Below are 19,290 nucleotides of genomic sequence, written 5' to 3'. Positions count from 1 at the left end.
TCAAGTAGGCTATGGAATTTTGAACGTCGATATTTCGTGTCTAAACGTAATTCTTAGCTCGTGCTTAACTATTTTCCAGGTGAACTGTCATTTTAGCATTTTGGGTTGTTGTTGAATTAAAATTATCTGCAAATTATAAAGATGGTTTTTACGGACGTGTGAAAGACTTTTACTATTGAATTCTACTTCAAAATTGGAAAGAAAATTGAAGGAAAATGGAAATATTCTGTTCCGGCGACTTCATTGAAGCCTATGTTGCTGTTGATTATTAAGAATGAATTTTTCCATTGTACTGTTTTGCGATGTGTTGACGAAACAGGTATGTTCAAACAAAAAAAGAAGTGGTATACCAAAAAAGAAAACTCTAGAGTTCAGTAATAATGAAAACATATTGACAGAAGCTCGACAAACCTCTCTTCACCTCAAGTGGATGGAGTATCCGTTGGCATATGCCACCCGATTTTGAAAAAAAGATATCCATTTGTTTCCATAATGATTGACATGTTATCAGAAAACTGAAAAGGTTGTGATTACCTAACCTTGTAGCATCCGAGAAAAATTGGAGTTCAGTATCATACTGAACTGATGCAAACTGACAGTATGCATCAGTCAAAGGCAAAATGTGGACCTACTTTCTTTTATGGAACTTCAATAGCAGAACGTTATGAAGGAGAAAGCATCATGCCTTTTTATAGCTGAATTGAATTTTAATAAATTGTCCAATAGCTATTTTCATGTAATTCAGTTCTTTTAGTTTAGTCATGGATTTTCAGTAATGACTGAATCAATTCAATATTTATAGAGAATTAATAAACATATTATTGAGAATCTTACTGTGATCTATTCATAAGACTGAAGTAACTAGAACCTTCTTAGAAAAAAACATACTACCACGATCAATTCAAGATTCATGTCTCTTACGTATGAAAATAGTGGACGGTTAAAATTTTAACGAAGAACTTTTCTAACCGCCTCAGATTGTTTGGATTCTTGTCATCTTACTCAATGAAATAAATGCTTTTCAAACGTTGGGTGAAATTTACAGGTAACCTTTTCTGAAAAGTGCCTTTCCGTACAAAATTACGATATATAGGTTAATGTCATTATTGTTTACATTTTGGGAAGATGAAGTAATTCAAGGAAAGACATACGTTCAGCCACCGAACATCAGCCTTCAAAATTTCATAGCCTACTTGACGACGAATTTTTTTGAACGCACGTTATAATAAATTGGATTGGGTTGTGGTTCTATCTTCTATAGTCTCATTCTATAGAATGTGTGATATTTTTTATAATATTATTGCTATGTCCATACAATCGGCCAATCCTTTTCCATATGGGAGATATGTTGGTAATCCTGGTTCATGATGATCCTGTTTTTCAGCGAAATTTTTGAGTTTCGTTTCATTTCTGTTTTCAGTACTACTGTTCCATTATGGAGATTTGCAATAAAAATTTTTGGATTGGATCCGTCTCGTATTTTATTGATCTGGTTAGCTATGGGTGCGGTTTATATGCCGAGGTGATCTCGGCTCTCTCAATTTGTTTCTGCGACAATCGTCACTGATGCATCGTGAGTTTTATCTGAGCTTTTTTTGAAATAATGTCTCATGTCTATTTTCACTCGCCTACTCCAGCACTCTGTGTTCTGTCCCATCTATATGTCTCATAGTTCGTTAAAGACATCCGACTATTTGTGTCGAGTCTTGTTACTTGAAGCGCTATAATGTCAGGATTTCCTCTGATATAATTTCTTCCAACTAGAATTTCCATCTTACTTCTTTTTCAACAAGTATAAATATAATTAATTCATTTTTGAATAAAAAATGAGAGATATGAATGAGGATCGAGCTTGAGTCTCCACTGTCTGAAGTATGTGTTTATCTTAGCGAGGTCATCTGCAAGGATCTCTTCAGCTTCAGGAATATAATAGAAATACCATATCAAGAAATATCTCACTTGGTGTTTAACAATATGAGTGTTCAAATGAAGAGAAATATTCTTGAATAATTTGAACACTTATATTGGTTAACACCAAGTGAGATATTTCTTGATGTGGTACTCCTATTACACTGCGCAAAAAAATTAACGCACATTCTGAAAATCTCAATTTTAATGAAAGTTAACTCTACATTGACTTTATAACTTATTTTTTATGTTCTCTCGGGAAGGTTTTGAACGAAACAAGACACATTAAATGGAAGAAAAATTCAGGATTTCACCGAATCTTATGTGAAAGAAGAGAAATGAACATTTTTCAAAATACTGAAATGCTGATAAGTGCGTTAACTACAGCTCGGCAACGACGGTTCATACTCAAAATGAGTGATCTAAAAATGTTCTGATCTAATCCTTCCCAGATTTCTCCGAGTTGGATTCCTAAGTCCTAAGTTAAGAGTAGCTGGATGATTTTCTGAACTTCTCAGCCTTCTATTGAGGTTGTCCCAAACCTGCTCAATCGGATTGGGATCTGGACTTCTTCGAGAGACTTCAACCTCTTCAAGGTACTCCTGAACGATGCGCGCACGATGAGGTCTGGCATTATCGTCCATAAAAAATGAAATTTTCACCAATGTATAGGGCAAATGGCACTACATGCGCTTCAAGAAGGTTCCTTATATACTTATCAGCATTCATAGCTCCATAATCAACGACCACTAGGTCTGTGCGAGCAGTCAAAGATATTCCACCCCATACCATAATCGATCCTCCCCCGAAACCAGTAGTATTCAGGAAATTGCACTGAGCATATCTTTCATGTGGACGTCTGTATACAAGAGAATGTCGATCACAATGGTAGAGGCAGAATCTAGACTCATCTGTGAAGAGAACTCTTTCCCAATCGGCCAAGATTGGGGAAGATTTGGGAATATCCATTCCCAATGGATATGCTCGCAAAATCCAAACGCGCCCTTCGATGGGCTGGGGTAAGAGCTGGGCCTCTTGCCGCGACACGAGACCTTAAATCATATTCTCTGAGGCGATTTCTTATTGTCTGAGTGCTAATTTGCACCTCATGAGTTTGCTCAAGCTGAATTTGAAGGAGGCGAGCGGTTGCAAACCGTTGTCTCAACGAAGAAACTCTCAAGTAACGTTCTTGAATGGCAGTTGTTACCCGTGGTCTACACTGTCCTGGTCTTCGGACATTCATAATTGTCTCCCTGAATCGCTGCAACATTCTGGACACACTTGTATGGGAAACTCCAAACCTTTCTGCAATTCTTGTGTATGTCCACCCTTCTTCTCGCAAAACTACCGCTTGGGCACATTCCTCTTGGGTCAAATTGCGTGTTTCGCGTTGCATTGCGATCGAGTGTAGAAAATCAAACGAAAGAAAAACTATTGATCACTAGAATTGATCGAGAACAACTGATTTTAGAATGGAGCCAATACATTCAAAATCTGATAATATCATCTTTTTTATTCCTGCTGGGAAAAAACATCTGTATTGAAAAAACCGTTGAAAATGGATAACATATGCATGCATAATTCTGATAAAAATAATTATCATTGAGAACACCTTCAGTTGTAGAATAAATTTGAGATTTCCATAATGTGCGTTTATTTTTTTGCGCAGTGTATATTCCTGAAGAGGTCCTTGCTCGCTAAGAGAAACACATACCTCAAACAGTGGAGACTCAAGCTTAATCCTAATAAAACGGAAGTCCCCTGCTTTCATTCAAATAACAGGATGGCAAATAGACAACTGAGAGTATACGCCGATAACCAACCACTTAGGCATTATTGTAACACAAAATACTTTCTTTCGAGCAACACTTTCAGAACACAGCAGCCAATAATATCATTCATAAACTATGTGCAACATCATAGGGATCAACAGCTGCAACCCTACGGTGCTCGCCATTAGGACTGGTTTACTCTGCAGCAGAATATTGCGCCCCTATGTGGCTTAATAGCTCAAATCCTCGACTCATCGAAGTACAGCTCAATACCACCATGCGACTAATATCTGGTACACTTAAGTCAACCCCAACTCAGTGGCTTCCACTACTAAGCCACATCCCACCACCAGAACTTCACCGAAAAACCGCCTTACTCAGAAAGTTTGAAAAAATAATCAAAAAGCCTGAACTACCAATACATAAAGATATTGACAATGCCAACACCACCAGACTGCGCTCTAAAAATGGCAATTAATGCCATGCATCGAAAAAACTCCACCGGGATTTGACCTCCCCCGAAAAACATGGCCTACTCTTAATAGAATTAGAGCTGGTCATGGAAACTGCAGGGACTCTCACCACAGGTGGAAAATGGCTCCTTCCCCGGAATGCGATTGCGGAGCAGAAAGACGAACTGTCCAACATATTGTTAGTTATATAAATAGTTATATAGTGAGAAGGGGTTACAATTGACTGCGACCTTAAAGTCTATTGTGCCCCCTTACAGAGCTGTTCTCATCGAGCCCTTTACAGATCGCCTTCCAGTTCCAGCGATCTGATGAAATCAAGTATCTGGGACGGCTTCAACGAGGATAATTCCCCACTCCTACAAGTTTCTTGTCCAAAGCATTCTTTTCTTTGTCTTGTATTGGCATATCATTCCGTAACTAGGTGAATAGTAATACTGTTACCCAATGCCCTCTCAGAAGGTATGATAGGAATACTGAAGACTTCGCCCTTGTGACACCAGCTTCGGTTGATTATATTAATAGACTTGGTAGCAAATTGTGAAATAAAATAAACTGCATTTACTTCTCAATTTCAGTAATTTCACCAATTGCCATCCTATGCGTTCAACATTTAAATTTGTCTGAAAATGGCAGAAGGGACCTATTGTCGCCACTGTGTTCGATAAGGTCACTGTGGAGTTAAATGTTATAGTTATAGTTTTCAAATGAAACATGCAATGTATCTAGTTAGCCTAGACCAGTTCCATGCACAAAAAAAATATTGCGTTACCATAGCTACGAACAATATCTCATTAGAAGTGTGATTGTGTAGTTTGAGGTCAAAAAATTAATCCAGAGTTACGCAATAAATTAAAAGAAGGATGTCCACCGAAAAAATGAAAATCAAAAAATTGGAGTATCGAGCCATCATCAAGTACCTGCATTTAAAAAGGTTAAGAGGTGAGCAGATTTACGAAGATATGCTTAATACCCTTGGTGATCGATGTCCTTCGTATGCGACCGTGAAAAATTGGACTGCAAGCTTCAAAAGAGGTAACTTTCCAATTGAAGATGATGACCGATCGGAAAGACCAGTTTCTGTGTCAGTCTCTGAAAATATCGATGCAGTTCATGACATGATTTTATCAGACCGTCGAATTGGGCTAAATCGGATATCTGAAACACTGAATATTTCATACAAACGTGTTCATTATATAGTTTGCGTCAATTTGGACATGATAAAAATTACTGGAAAATGGATCCCCAAATGTTTGAAAGTTGACCAAAAGCGTAAAAAAAGGGTAGAAGCATCGTGTTCGATCTGTGCTCGATTTGAAAAAGATGTAGACTTCTTAAACCGAATTGTTACTATAGAGGAGACTTGGGTTCATTTCTATGATGCAGAAACAAAGCAACAATCGATGTAGTGGCGACACTCTGGTTATCCAAGACCTAAGAAGTTTCGTGTCCAAAAATCTTGCTTTTGTTTTTTGGGATTGCCAGAGTAATCATGATTAACTTTTTGGATAAAGGTAGAACAATTACGGGAGATTACTATTCGACATTACTGACCACTCTACGGAAAAAAATTAAACAGAAAACACTCCAAAGGTGTTTTGTTTTTGCAGGACAATGCTCCTGCACACAAATCTCATGTTGCCATGCAAAAAATTCGTGATTTAGGGTTTGAATTACTAGAACACCCCCTCATTCACCAGGTTTGGATCCATCGGACTATCATTTCTCTCCTAAAAAAGTTGAAAAGAAACATTTTTTTTCAAGGTCTATAGATGTTGCAGGTTCGCTGTGATAAATGTATTCAATTAAAAGGAGAATATGTTGAGTAATAAAATATTTTGACATTGAAATTTTGTTTGGTTCTGTAGTAGGATAAGAATTTTTCAATATATCCTCGTATATTTGTTAACTCTTTCTGAAATCTTTTTTTTTCCCTCAAACAGAGCCTCAGTTTATGACAATGAGGTCATGCATACGAAAGTTTGTAGAATAGAATCTGTGGTTTATCTTGTTTTCATTCCCAACCTACCACAATTAAGGTGTTATTCAAAAAAAAACCTAATTTTATAGTGTTATTGATTAATTGCGTCACCTAGTGGAAAATTACAGATACAAAAATATTTTCAAACACACGAAGTACTTCCAAGGCTATGCGGCATATACGGTTGCCGAGATGCAATAGGTCGCCGTCATTGAATCACTCTGTACACTTTAGGATCAGTGACCAAAATGTCTGCCAACTTTTATTTTATTCGGATGGTCCTAATTAACTGAATGGACACAACTTGAATAAACGATATAGTGGAGCTCTTTTATTTTACATTTTTGAAAGCAGAGTCTGCCATTTTGATTTTAATCGCTTATATTAGGCTTCAAATATCGCTTTATTCATCAAGTTGTTTCCTGGATCTCAGAACCTGTCTAGTCCCTTTTTTCATTTCTGTTATTCTTTGTGCGTCTGTAGAACTGCTATCGAAATGCTAATCTGTTATTTTTGGTTGATTCACAGTCAATACCTACAAGGAATAATGAGTAACCTTGGATAAGATAAATACTTGTCAAATTTATTTAATTTGACAATCAAATGGGTGGCTGCAGCAACGCTGGCTGTGCGATTCTTCGAAATCACATCCTTTGTGATTCATAGTATGAAATTGAATCGTTAGAACAAACGATTAAACCACTCCAAGATCTATGGAATAACGTATCTATGGACTCTCTACTTCTACTCTCCATAGTCTGTGGCTAGAGATTTAATTACAGTTTTCCCATTTTGTCTCTCAATTGTTTTTTCTTATTAAAAAGACACTTTTTAAAATTAGTTGACTTACGAACGACCGAATGTTGAATATTATTTTCATCTACTCTGATACTCGTGATTAGGTAGGTTGAGCTATTTTTGATCTCTGAATTTCTTATCATTCCAATTCTACATCAATCACTTTGTTATTATGTTATTTACTAAGCTTTCTCTATCTTCATTCTCTTTTTTTTTGTTTCAGATATGTTTCCAATTTCGAGATGTACAAGGGAACAAGAAAATTTGTTACAATGAATAAAGAGCCGGCCCGATAATTTAAATAGCTCATTATGTAAATAAATTCAATATAACTAAGCTTTTATAGGGACAGATTTTTGCTGAGGTTTTTATCGTGGTTGTTTTGTATCATACATATATGTGGATCTTACTTGATTTCCATTTCCTCTGCTTATACTGAGATTTTATATGGGAAACAGGTTTTACGATCAACAATTCTATTTCTTCTCAAATACCATACCTATTGTTTGATATATTTCATCCTCAATATGTATTTGCATTTGGCTGACTGATATATAAATGTGCTCCTCTGGAAAATACTGTTTATATAATTTTTATGAAAAATAAATAAATTGCTGAAATTCTAACTTTCTCCTACCTTGATGTTATTTTTTATGTAATGTAAATTTGCAGCTTCTATCAGGAATTCCAAATCTGTTTTCAATATTAATGGTAGAAGCTGTAAATTTACAATGAAGGTGAAAACAACGAAAAGTATGTATATAGGTATAGTACGCCTGTAAATTCAAAATTCCCGCCATTCAATATCTACTTCCACAACCAAATATGGCGGCATATAAATGACATTTGTTGTTGCCACAGATAACTTAGGACTTTTCACTTCTTGTATATTAGTGTTCTGTGCTTAGAGCTGCTTGCCGCTATGCTCTCAAGAGTACCTACAATTATACTATTGGCGTTGCAAAATAAGCGATACGCCCTCTGGTGACAGCTAGGGGAACCCGAATATGACTGTAACCATAGAAATCAGATACTAGGTTGCACCTAGATTCGAATGATAATATGCACAATTAATTAAATTCAGTGAGCAAGAAGTCCTTATATTCACTTTCAGTCTATAAACAACAGAACACTCATCCAAACTCAACCCTCACAAAACGATTAGCTCTCAAGGTTATGAAAACAATATAACAACAACAGCCATACTGGAACTATTTTTCAACACGAATAAGGACAAGCGGCTCTCAGATGAGGTATAGTACTAATAGAACTCTCCACTGCGTGTTTTATATAAATCTCCTTAATGCTAATTTCAGAATTGTATCAGTAAAAGTTCACTTTGCAATAAACGGACCAAATTACTGATTGCATATCTTTCAGTCGGAAGAATATTTTTCCCCGTTCACTGAAAAGTGCCCAATAATTCATCCTTGAATGCATTTGACACAAAATTTATAGACTCATATTTTTTATTTGGATAATTTCCATCATAAATAAGCTAGTTTCGAGGATGTCTTCTTTAAATCAATGAACCAATTTTGAAACTAGTACAGCGGTATTATAAAATATATTCTTTAAATATGGGCTCAACTTCAACTGAACGATGATCCAAACCTCCCATTTTACCCCTTTGGGAGTAATTAGGTACCCTCACATACTAAAACCTAAGGATATACACCACAATGTGGTCTATTTATAGTATTTATTCATTTATTTATCTATTATTCATTTATTTCATCCTGATTCTTCGTAGGTACCGTAGGTATGCTTCTTAAGATCGTTAGAAGAATTATAAATAAAAAGGTTTCAGCATTTTCACGAAGTAGCCGTGTTGTTTTTCTGCTTAACCAACAGGTTTCATTTGGAACTTGAGTTTATAAGGAGTAAAAAGCTGGAAAACCCATGCAACTACCTTTATCTGAATAAGATTTTGAAATCATTTGAGAAATCCGCGCAGCTTTACTGAAAATTTCTCTGTGCCTTGACGATTTTAGTTGAGTCAGGATGAACAATTGAATCCTGCTCCGATGTACTTATTTCGATTTCTATAGGTTCGAGAAATTCAGTGGTGACGATTATGAAAAATGGATACGAATGAAACTTCAGCAAAAAGTACTCATAACTCACCTGATTTGTGAAAATTTTCGTTAGAAGAAGCGCTAGAAAGTGTACCAGGAGTAGATATTTCCGCTGCTCCAGAGTCAGAAGGACTGTGTCCAACATCATCGTTCGTGGATGGCACTCTCAAGTATCTTGCAACGTCACTCACACCACTGTCTAATGATTTTGTATCACCAACGTTCGAAGAAGCTTTCTCCCACTTGAATGCTGCTTTTACTCGAGTCCACTTGGACACTTTCGAAGACTTTTTCACGTTAGTCGTACACAACGATGCTCTACGTTGCTGATCAACGCCTTCTGCTGTTTCCAGTCCAACAGGTTTATCAGTAGCAGAACAGCTTCTGTTCCGATGTCTTCTCATTAAAGACTGTCGCAGAGATCCCTTTGCTTTTAGAGGTTGTTTAGTGGGTTCATATAGAATGGATTCCAATATCGTTTCTGCGAATGCTGTATCTTTTTCTAATTCTGGACACAAATCATCATCAGGTAAATTTTCCACTTGTCTATACATCTTTTCTAAGTTATTGAGATGTTCTAAGTCACGTATTTTCCTATGCAATTTCGCATTTTGAGCTCTTAATTCCAGCATTTGCTCCATGAGTTTGTATAGTTTTTCTAGATGATCGAAGGCGTCTTCAGCTACTAATGCAGATGCAAGATGAGATGTGGATCTAGAGTAATTGGCTGTATGTTTCTGCAGTTGTTCCAAATACTCGAGGAAATCTTTCTCGGAACAGCTCTCCTTTTTGTCCTCTCTTGGATCAGGGGGCGGTGTAGGAAGTTTATTTTTATCATATTTCTTTCTGATTTTTCTTGCATTTTGAACTGGCGAACTTGCAGAGAGTTTCGACGTACTATTGGAAGTGGATGGAATGTCGCTCATGATCAGTTACATTATTTGTATGATGCTTCTGCATAGGTTACCTAGAAACAAAGAGAACATGTTGTATATAAATATCATTTGAATATTTTCTGTGCCATACATGGTAAATGTAAATTTTCAAAATATCAAAATGGATAGAATTGTATACGTAGTTCTACAAAACTATATTTAGAGTAATGCAAAACAGGAATCGTGTTTTGCTTGCCTACACGTTCTAGAAATTTTTTATTTCTCTCACCACATAGTACTGTCATATAAGGACGAAATTCACACAATAAGGATTTAATTGCTAAAAAAGTTTTGTTTCTTCAATACGTATTAGATCAATTATCATAAACCGGACTTAATTTTTAAAGTCGTTGAAGGATGTGCGTATGGTTTCTCTATATATTGCAGGAATGAAGGGAGAATAACTTCACCATAGTTCGTTGTGCTATACATTATGTCTGAGAATGAAGTACAGGGTGGGCAGAATTGGTGATACCGGAACAACAGTTTTTTCAACCCAACGAGATAGAGAAAAATGCATGCCACATTACGGTCGTCTTTTTCGAGAAACTAATAATGCCATCTAGTGATTTCTTCTATTTTCTTTTGTTTTCGAGTTATTCCAAAATTTAAATTTCAACTTTAGTCATTACCTCCGTTTCTGTTTAGGCTAGGATATTGAAATAAAAACATTATACACACACTTTTTTGATAGCAATCCAGTGACGTACAATAATTTTGCCAATAGGTTTATTTGCTGAGCTATAACCGTTGATTGAAGTATACTTGAAGTAATACTTCAATCAACGCTATAACATAAAGATATGTTCAGATGTGATTTAGAAAGTCTGACGGCGATGTCTGATATATTTCTGAAACATGAAAGAAATGGCGATTCTTTATATAAGTCATTTCAAACTGCTCTTTTCATACGAAAAAACACAACTTTATGTTATAGATATGCAAATATACCAGATGGAAAAAAATCATAGTCCCCTCTGGATCACTATCAAAAAAGTGTCTCAATGTTTTCATTTCAACATCTTAGCACAAATAGAAACAGAGATAATGACCAAAGTTGAAATCGCCTAACTCGAAAATCAAAGGAAGATAGAGGAATGCAGTTGATGGCATTAATAAATTCTCGAAAAAAGACTACCGTAACGTGCTATTCATTTTCCTCTATCTCGTTGGGTTAAAAAGTTTACTGTATAGTTTAGTTAGAAATATCCTTTCGAGGACTCAGGTGAGAATTTGTTGAAAATGTCAGTTATGCAAACCTATCAACAAGTACTCAATCAATAGTTTCTAATGAATTGGGTTAACTACCAAACATTGTTGACAAGGTGGGTTCTTCATCTTCTAAATGAGGATCACAAAGTGGAAGGTTTTGCTTTGAGTGTGAAGCTTTTAGCGCCATACGAAGAAGAGGGAAATGATTTCTTGAGCCACATTGTCACTTGAGACGTGGGTGCATAAAATTACCCTAAAGAATCTGATTAAGCAAGCATAGAGTGGAGAAAACCTGGAGAAGCCCCACCTCGAAAAGCAAACACCTGTCTGTCATTGGAAAAGTTCTTCCACCTATTTTCTAGGATAGCAGGGGCGTATTGCTTCTTAATATTTTCATGAGCAACCTCGTGAGCAACGTACGGTCAATTCTAAATATTTTTGCAACCTTCTGATGGCGCTCAGTTCGCTTTTCGAAGGAGGAGCCGAGGCGTGTTCGTATGAAGCCTTATTTTTCTTCATGATAACGCTGGACTAGTGGACTCTACAGAGCTCTTTTTCAGGGTACATTTTTGGCAACGAAAAGGTAAGCTCACCTCTCTCAATAGATAAGAAAAGGATATACATTATGTCTCGAAATCAATGCAACAAAATTTGGTCCCAGATTCTCGGAGACACCTATTTTTGATTTCTGCAGTAGGTCTCTTCTTTCGGAATTACAGCCCACTAAATTCTGCCGCGAAAAATTGTTTTTTTTTTTTCATTTCATAATCTTGTCACGAAAACTAACTTAATTTGATACATAAGGGTCTTATTGTATGCGAAATCTCAGAGTGTTACTTATTTTAGCGATGGACTCCTTTGAGACACTTTTTACTGCGGGTCGCAATGTGTTTAGAACCACTCAATATTAACCGCTTATTTCAATTCCTTGAAAGTCGTTGAACCGTTAAAATAAACCAATTCAGTTGAAAAACATTCTTAACTCTTGCATTTTTCACATAAAACGCTGTTTTGTTTTCAACAAGTAGAATTCTAAAGGGTGTTTTACCGGTAACGCGGATCTCGATTACACAGATTGCGAGAATCCTACTTCGAACGAAGATATCGCCCTTCGATAAAGAAGATGATTGTAGAAATACATTAAATGTGATAAATTATCGAATTTTCATATGAACCCCTCTCTAAATCAGCTTACTACGCTTTACCATTATCTATCTCGTAGCCGATGAGATAGGCGTAGTTCACCTAAAAATAAGTAGGGCAACCAAATATGAATATTGAAGAATTCATCATCTTTAATGAAATTATTCTAGCATTGGACATTGTTCCAATAGGTACTCTTTTTCCCATGGCGTTTTCTATGTTCGGCGTTAATCTGTATCATAGTCATAGAGACATGGACTGAGCATTCCCTTTTCATCTGTGCAGGAAATACGGTCAAAAAAGTGTCAGGTAGAAACTGAACATCAGGGCAGCTAGTTTTGTTTTTCTAGAATTTTGATTAGTCTACACTCACGTCTATATGTCAACAGAAAAGAGACAGGTATTGACCTGACGATCATTTCTCTCTTTCTATAAAATAGCCAATTTCATGCTGGTATTGCTCAGTCCATGTTTCTATCTCTACGATCTTTCTACATGTATATAGGTATATACAGGGGAACTCACCGCGATGGCCTATTAGACGTTTACGGAAATAAAATACTGTGCTGAAAATCGACATGTTGGTGTTTTCGACAATGAACCTTCTCCGCAAAATATTTTCAAACCTTTCCAACTCCCGGATGTATCACAGAAAACAGACTACTACTTCCTGATTGCAAATGGCACAAACAGTATCTATATCTTAGCGTCGTAAGATGATTTGATGGCAATTTCAACAGTTTGTTCTGATGAAAAAAAAAATGGTTAAAACAGGAGGGTTCAACTTTTTGATATATGTCGGTCGTGGGGATATTTTTCGAAAAATCATTCACTTCTTGAATTTTTCTACTTCATATGTGGTATTATAACACCGTTTGCTATTTGTACCTAATATGTACCGAGTGTTAATGAGAAGAAAGATCATCAAGTTGGACAAACCGAATTCATAAAAACTCAAGATTTTTAAAGAAAGACCTATATTTCATATTGGAGTCGATTCTACGTGGAGAAAGAAAGAGCCTTCCTAAATAAACCTTATACCTGAAATGGAAAGTTTCAGAGATATCACAGAAAAACTTGAAATAAGGAAATCAGTTATTTTCCTAAAAAGCGCGGAATGTGGTACTTACCCGCACAAAAATGCCATCTGCTTCGCATCGTTCGGGCAAGCAGTTGATTTTATGATATTTCATGAATTGCTGATGAATTCTCAATAATACCAACAAGCAATTTATCAGGTATAATTCATGAAATGTCATATAGGAATTTAGTTTTTCTTGTATATTCCGCATTTCGTTCTGTTCTGTCGGAATATGGAGATATAAAAAAACCGCTTATAAGCCCTTATAAACACTCAAAAAATGCCACAGTGAAAAGTATGCAGATGAGAAATTTGTGGTATTTTTTTAAATTTTTTTCTAAAATAATTTTATCCGATACGATACAGAGAACTCGAATTTTAGACGCACGTTTCCAAAAATACTGATTAATGCCAATATATTCCGAAATACACCTATATATTCTATCGAATCACAAGTTGCCAAGCTACTGAAATAAAAAAAATGTTAGTGGATTCTTAAGGGCACTAAATAATTCTGAGAGCCTGTGCGATTAAACTTGTCAAATTTTTGGCAGCAAATGATTCTGAATCTTTGAATATTTTTTTATTCATTACCTCGCAAAACCAAAGTGAGGTATGATTTCTATTCCGCATAAAAGATATTCTTTTGCCCTAGTGGTTTGGTAGAAATTATCTACTACTAATAAAAAAAAAATCGTGCTTCCAACATGTCAAATAATTTGCACATTATCAAAAGACTTACGACTTACGATCTCTCCAGAGCACAATACCCGTGTAAGCACTACATGTTTAACCTAACTTTTTTTGGCAACATACACGCGCCTTACATCCGACAGGAAGAGAGTTGTTGGCAGAGCGTCCTTATGGAATACTGACTTGGTGCGCCGCGACGCCAGTCGACGAGATATACTTAGAATAGAATGATCTCAAAAAAGATTACGGGGGGTGGCCTGGAGAAATTAGGCCGAACTCGAAAATGAATGAAACTCTGGTGCTAGTCAATTTATCTTCAGACGGTGAGAATTCTCACCATTCATATTCTTGAGTTGAATACTCAATATTTATAAGAATAATTTTCACGGTAGTCGAATTTTAGTATACTGTAATACGGGACTTCTTTGTACAATTTTTTTTTAAACCTATAGTGAAACTATACTATAATATACTATATTATCCTGACTCTCCGAAGGTACCGAAGTACCCCTCAGAAGTTCCGTGAGCTTGTACGAGTTCGGAGAACCAGTTGTGTTCTGTGTAGGCTTTGTCTTTAAGCCATCTTAGGCACAGCAGTCGTTTTTTAAGTGTCATTTGGCACTAGAATTGATATCAATTTTAGCAGTTATTAATTTTTACCTTCCTTCTTCTTCTTTTGCTTCCCCGTATGGGGTTATGGGCTGAACCGAGATTATTTCTCATTCCGCTTCCCTTATTTTGGAGGGAAGAAAAACGATCGCAGTACTGAAAATGCGGTTCAAAATAATAATAAGTTTTATGTCCATTAAAAGCTTTTCTGTTTTCGAGATATTCGATTTCATTTCTAACAAAGATCTACTTCCAATTTACTGCTTTGCTTTTTTCCCAAAGTTCAACCTAACGTGGTGTAAAAAAATATGGGTACCTGAGTGCCAAAGTAAAAAAAAAAAGGCCGTTTAAATATAATGCTCCATCCAAATTTCAATCCTTCATTATGCCCTTCAGTAATGACAGTTTTAAATTTTAATGGGATAATAAATATTAATAGAAGTTCTTGCAACTGGGCCTTGTTCTATTACACATTTCTCTTATCTATCATCATATAAGATTTTAAAGTGGATGCATTTTGGGATCTAGCACCTGTTGTGTTGCAAATTCTAAATAAATAAATAAAAAATTAATTGTTGAAAGACATAATTTCATATATACAAAGTGTTTCAGAAAGCCTGTGCCTAATTCTACTTTCTTATTCCAAATGGTTACCAATCATTTTTATTTATACTCTCATTCCCCTCAAAATTCTAGCCTTGTTTTATTCGGCTATATAGCTATAGATGTGTTTGAGGTATAAAAATAATACGTCAAGAGAAATCAAAATAAAATCAATCAACTGCAACTGCAGAAAGAATAAAAAATGGTTATGGTAGCAATAGAGCAAATTTATAGAAACTGTATCATCGAGTAAAATGGAGGATACGTAAAACACTCAAAATTAGATTAAGTATTATTCAACATTTTTTTCAAAAGGTATCGGGTTGAGTTATATGTGTTTTATTCTTTTCATTTCTAGTTGCGTTCGCTATTCCCTCGATTTATTAAGGAATATTTTATTTATTTGTTTTTATACTAATTCTCATGTCAATATATCTTTTTTACGTAAAACCTATGCATAACGCATTTTCTTAGAACATACCCCAAGTTTCAGAAGAGTATTTTTCAAATCGTTTTTCTAACGTATACGTATACGTCTAACTTATAAGTTAGACTTTCCGTTTGATATTTTGCAGAAAATTATGGAAAACAATTTTTTTCCATATTCCGAATGGTAGATTAATGATTAATGAGACAACGATGGAAACCATTATATCCCGGATTCCCAATTTTTGATTTGGTGGTTGAGTTGTAAGATGAAAAATTTGGATGTAATAATTTATTTTTGAAAAACAACCTATAATACACTGCGCAACAAAATTAACGCACATTATGGAAATCTCAAATTTATTCTACAACTGAAGGTGTTCTCAATGATAATTATGTTTATCAGAATTATGCATGCATATGTTATCCACTTTCAACGGTTTTCTTCAATACAGATGTTTTTTCCCAGCAGGAATAAAAAAAGATGATATTATCAGATTTTGAATGTATTGGCTCCATTCTAAAATCAGTTGTTCTCGTTCAATTCTAGTGATCAATAGTTTTTCTTTCGTTTGATTTTCTACACTCGATCGCTATGCTACGCGAAACACGCAATTTGAACCAAGAGGAATGTGCCCAAGCGGTAGTTTTGCGAGAAGAAGGGTGGACATACACAAGAATTGCAGAAAGGTTTGGAGTTTCCCATACAAGTGTGTCCAGAATGTTGCAGCGATTCAGGGAGACAGGTATGAATGTCCGAAGACCAGGACAGGGTAGATCACGGGTAACAACTGCCATTCAAGAACGTTACTTGAGAGTTTCTTCGTTGAGACAACGGTTTGCAACCGCTCGCCTCCTTCAAATTCAGCTTGAGCAAACTCATGAGGTGCAAATTAGCACTCAGACAATAAGAAATCGTCTCAGAGAATATGATTAAAGGCCTCGTGTCGCGGCAAGAGGCCCAGCTCTTACCCCAGCCCATCGAAGGGCGCGTTTGGATTTTGCGAGAGAGCATATCCATTGGGAAGAGGCCGATTGGAAAGAGTTCTCTTCACGGATGAGTCTAGATTCTGCCTCTACCATTGTGATCGACGTTCCCCTGTATACAGACGTCCACATGAAAGATATGCTCAGTGCAATTTCCTGAATACTACTGATTTCGGGGGAGGATCGATTATGGTATGGGGTGGAATATCTTTGACTGCTCACACTGACCTAGTAGTCGTTGATAATGGAGCTATGAATGCTGATAAGTATATAAGGAACATTCTTGAAGAGCATGTAGTGCCATTTGCCCCATACATTGGTGAAAATTTCATTTTTATGGACGATAATGCCAGACCCCATCGTGCGCGCATCGTTCAGGAGTACCTTGAAGAGGTTGAAGTCTCTCGAATGGAATGGCCAGCAAGAAGTCCAGATCTCAATCCGATTGAGCAGGTTTGGGACAACCTCAATAGAAGGCTGAGAACTTCAGAAAATCATCCAGCTACTCTTAATGACTTAGGAATCCAACTCGGAGAAATCTGGGAAGGATTAGATCAGAACATTTTAAGATCAGTCATTTTGAATATGAACTGTCGTTGCCGAGCTGTAATTTACGCAAGGGGTGGAAATACCAAGTATTAAATCACTTATCAGCATGTCAGTATTTTGAAAATTGTTCATTTCTCTTCTTTCACATAAGATTCGGTGAAATCCTGAATTTTTCTTCCATTTAATGTGTCTTGTTTGGTTCAAAACCTTCCCGAGAGAACATAAAAAATAAGTTATAAAGTCAATGTAGAGTAAACTTTCATTAAATTTGAGATTTTTAGAATGTGCGTTAATTTTTTTGCGCAGTGTAGTTATCTAGTTTACGTCCGGTTTCATAATCAGATTTAAAGTCACTTTAAGCTTAAAGCTTCCTTTACTGTCATTTTTAGTAGGGTTAAAGGAAGCTTTAAAGTTAAAGAGGCTTTAGGTTTGATTATGAAACCGGCCGTTACTCTACTAGAATTCAGATCCGATTTTTATTTTTGAAAAAAGCATGAATGAATGCAAATTTTCAAACGTGGATCTTCGATGGACAAACAATTAATACCGCCACAAAATTTTTATGAACATTTTTTCTTATGAAGGGTTTCGATAGAAAATCAATTCTCTATTCTCTTGCGAATATCATCTAGACGATTAAAAATATTCTGTGCACAAACATGAACCACCGATGGAAGGACTATGATTTTTGGTTTTGAAATTTGTATTTGGGGATGCCGACTTCTTCATTCTCAAAACTTTTTATTTTGGAGAGACAGGGAGGGAGAAAATGTCTTTATTGACCGAATAAGTCAAGATCTTAGGTCCTTCAGCTCATTACAATTAATATAACTCTTATTTTACTGAAAAAACATAAATAAACTTCTATTGTATATAAAAAGTGATTGCAGGACAGTTCAAAGTTTCAAGCGTTTGTATTGTCAGCTCTTCTCAATTCTTATATTAGTGTAGCCGTGAAAAATTTCCTTTTCGATCACCTCATCATTATAGAGATGCTATATATCTTCCATATTTCGAAGTCTACTGTAACATTTCTTGTTCAGATTTTGCAGTCTGCTTGAGATAGGTTCGATGTTCATTGCTGCGTAATTGGTTGGGAGGGTTATATATAGTCTGGATTTTTATGATTCTGTGAGTGAAATGGCTGACTAGTCAAAACTAGCGTTATCTAGGAGAAACAATCTATAACATTCAGAATATTTTTCCGGGTGCCGCACGAAAAAATTTTTTTTTTGCAAATCTATGGACTTACATGGGCAGATGGAGAAACGGTGGTTTCCCATCCCATCCCAACATTATAGGGCTGGAATATGGACTGCGCAGAATGTACAGAAATATGAAGATGGATGATTTTTTTTTTCGTATTTCACAAAACATGAAAAGAACATGAAAACTATTCTACTTGCGATAAAGTTTAGGAATTGTCATTGAAAATTATTCCCACTCTCATCGAAATCCCCCCAATATCACTTTATGATGATGAAATCGAACTATCTGATCTAAGGAATTCTATCAACACATCCATCTCATCTTGATGCGTATATTCGATCAAACAATATTTTCTCTCACGAAATGCGGGCAATTCCCAGAACACGTAAACATGAAATCTTTAGAAATGTTTCGATTTCGCATTACACCATATTTTAGTGGACACTCATGTTTTCATCTCCATGTTCCAGAGAGCGTGTTGGTCTGATGAAATTCGTTGATGACCTATTTTCGCTAGCCATCTGCATTATATTCAAAAAATGTTTATTTTATCCCGTAACAAAAATAGTAGTTTTGATGTTCGAATATATCGAACTGAATCTTGTTATTGGCTGTTCGTTATATGGGGAAAATAACTTTGATCCAATCAGTGGGTGAAGGAATTTTGTGAGATGACGAAAATCCTCGTATTTTCCATGTTTTGATTACTTGTCAGTACGATTCATTTAAAAACGATAAATTTTCCCGAATGTTTACGTTGGACAGAACTGTAAATGAAATATCCGCGATGATTTATACTATGAAATCGAATTTTGATGTAGGGGGACGGAGTGAGG

At 35.9% G+C, this 19,290-nt stretch overlaps 1 protein-coding gene across 4 annotated transcripts in view; it reads right to left on the bottom strand.

The window, feature by feature from the left end:
• LOC123315031 overlaps positions 1-19,290 on the bottom strand; it is a 37,585-nt gene that overhangs the window by 14,386 nt on the left and 3,909 nt on the right. For 2 of the 4 annotated variants that reach the window (XM_044900565.1, XM_044900568.1), the window contains exons 1-2: positions 14,121-14,254; positions 9,057-9,974 (exon numbers count right to left, since the gene is read on the bottom strand). In XM_044900565.1, coding sequence (XP_044756500.1) covers positions 9,057-9,933 — 877 coding nt within the window. In that variant the 5' untranslated portion in view covers positions 9,934-9,974; positions 14,121-14,254. Of the gene's footprint in view, positions 1-9,056; positions 9,975-14,120; positions 14,255-19,290 lie in introns of those variants that run through there. The other 2 variants (XM_044900566.1, XM_044900567.1) reach the window with 2 other exon arrangements.

This window comes from Coccinella septempunctata, chromosome 6, assembly GCF_907165205.1.
Source record: "Coccinella septempunctata chromosome 6, icCocSept1.1, whole genome shotgun sequence".
In the NCBI taxonomy this organism is placed as follows: Eukaryota; Metazoa; Arthropoda; class Insecta; order Coleoptera; family Coccinellidae; genus Coccinella; species Coccinella septempunctata.
The sequence above is the reverse complement of the archived record's forward strand: the minus strand, read 5'-3'. Positions and strand labels throughout refer to the sequence as shown.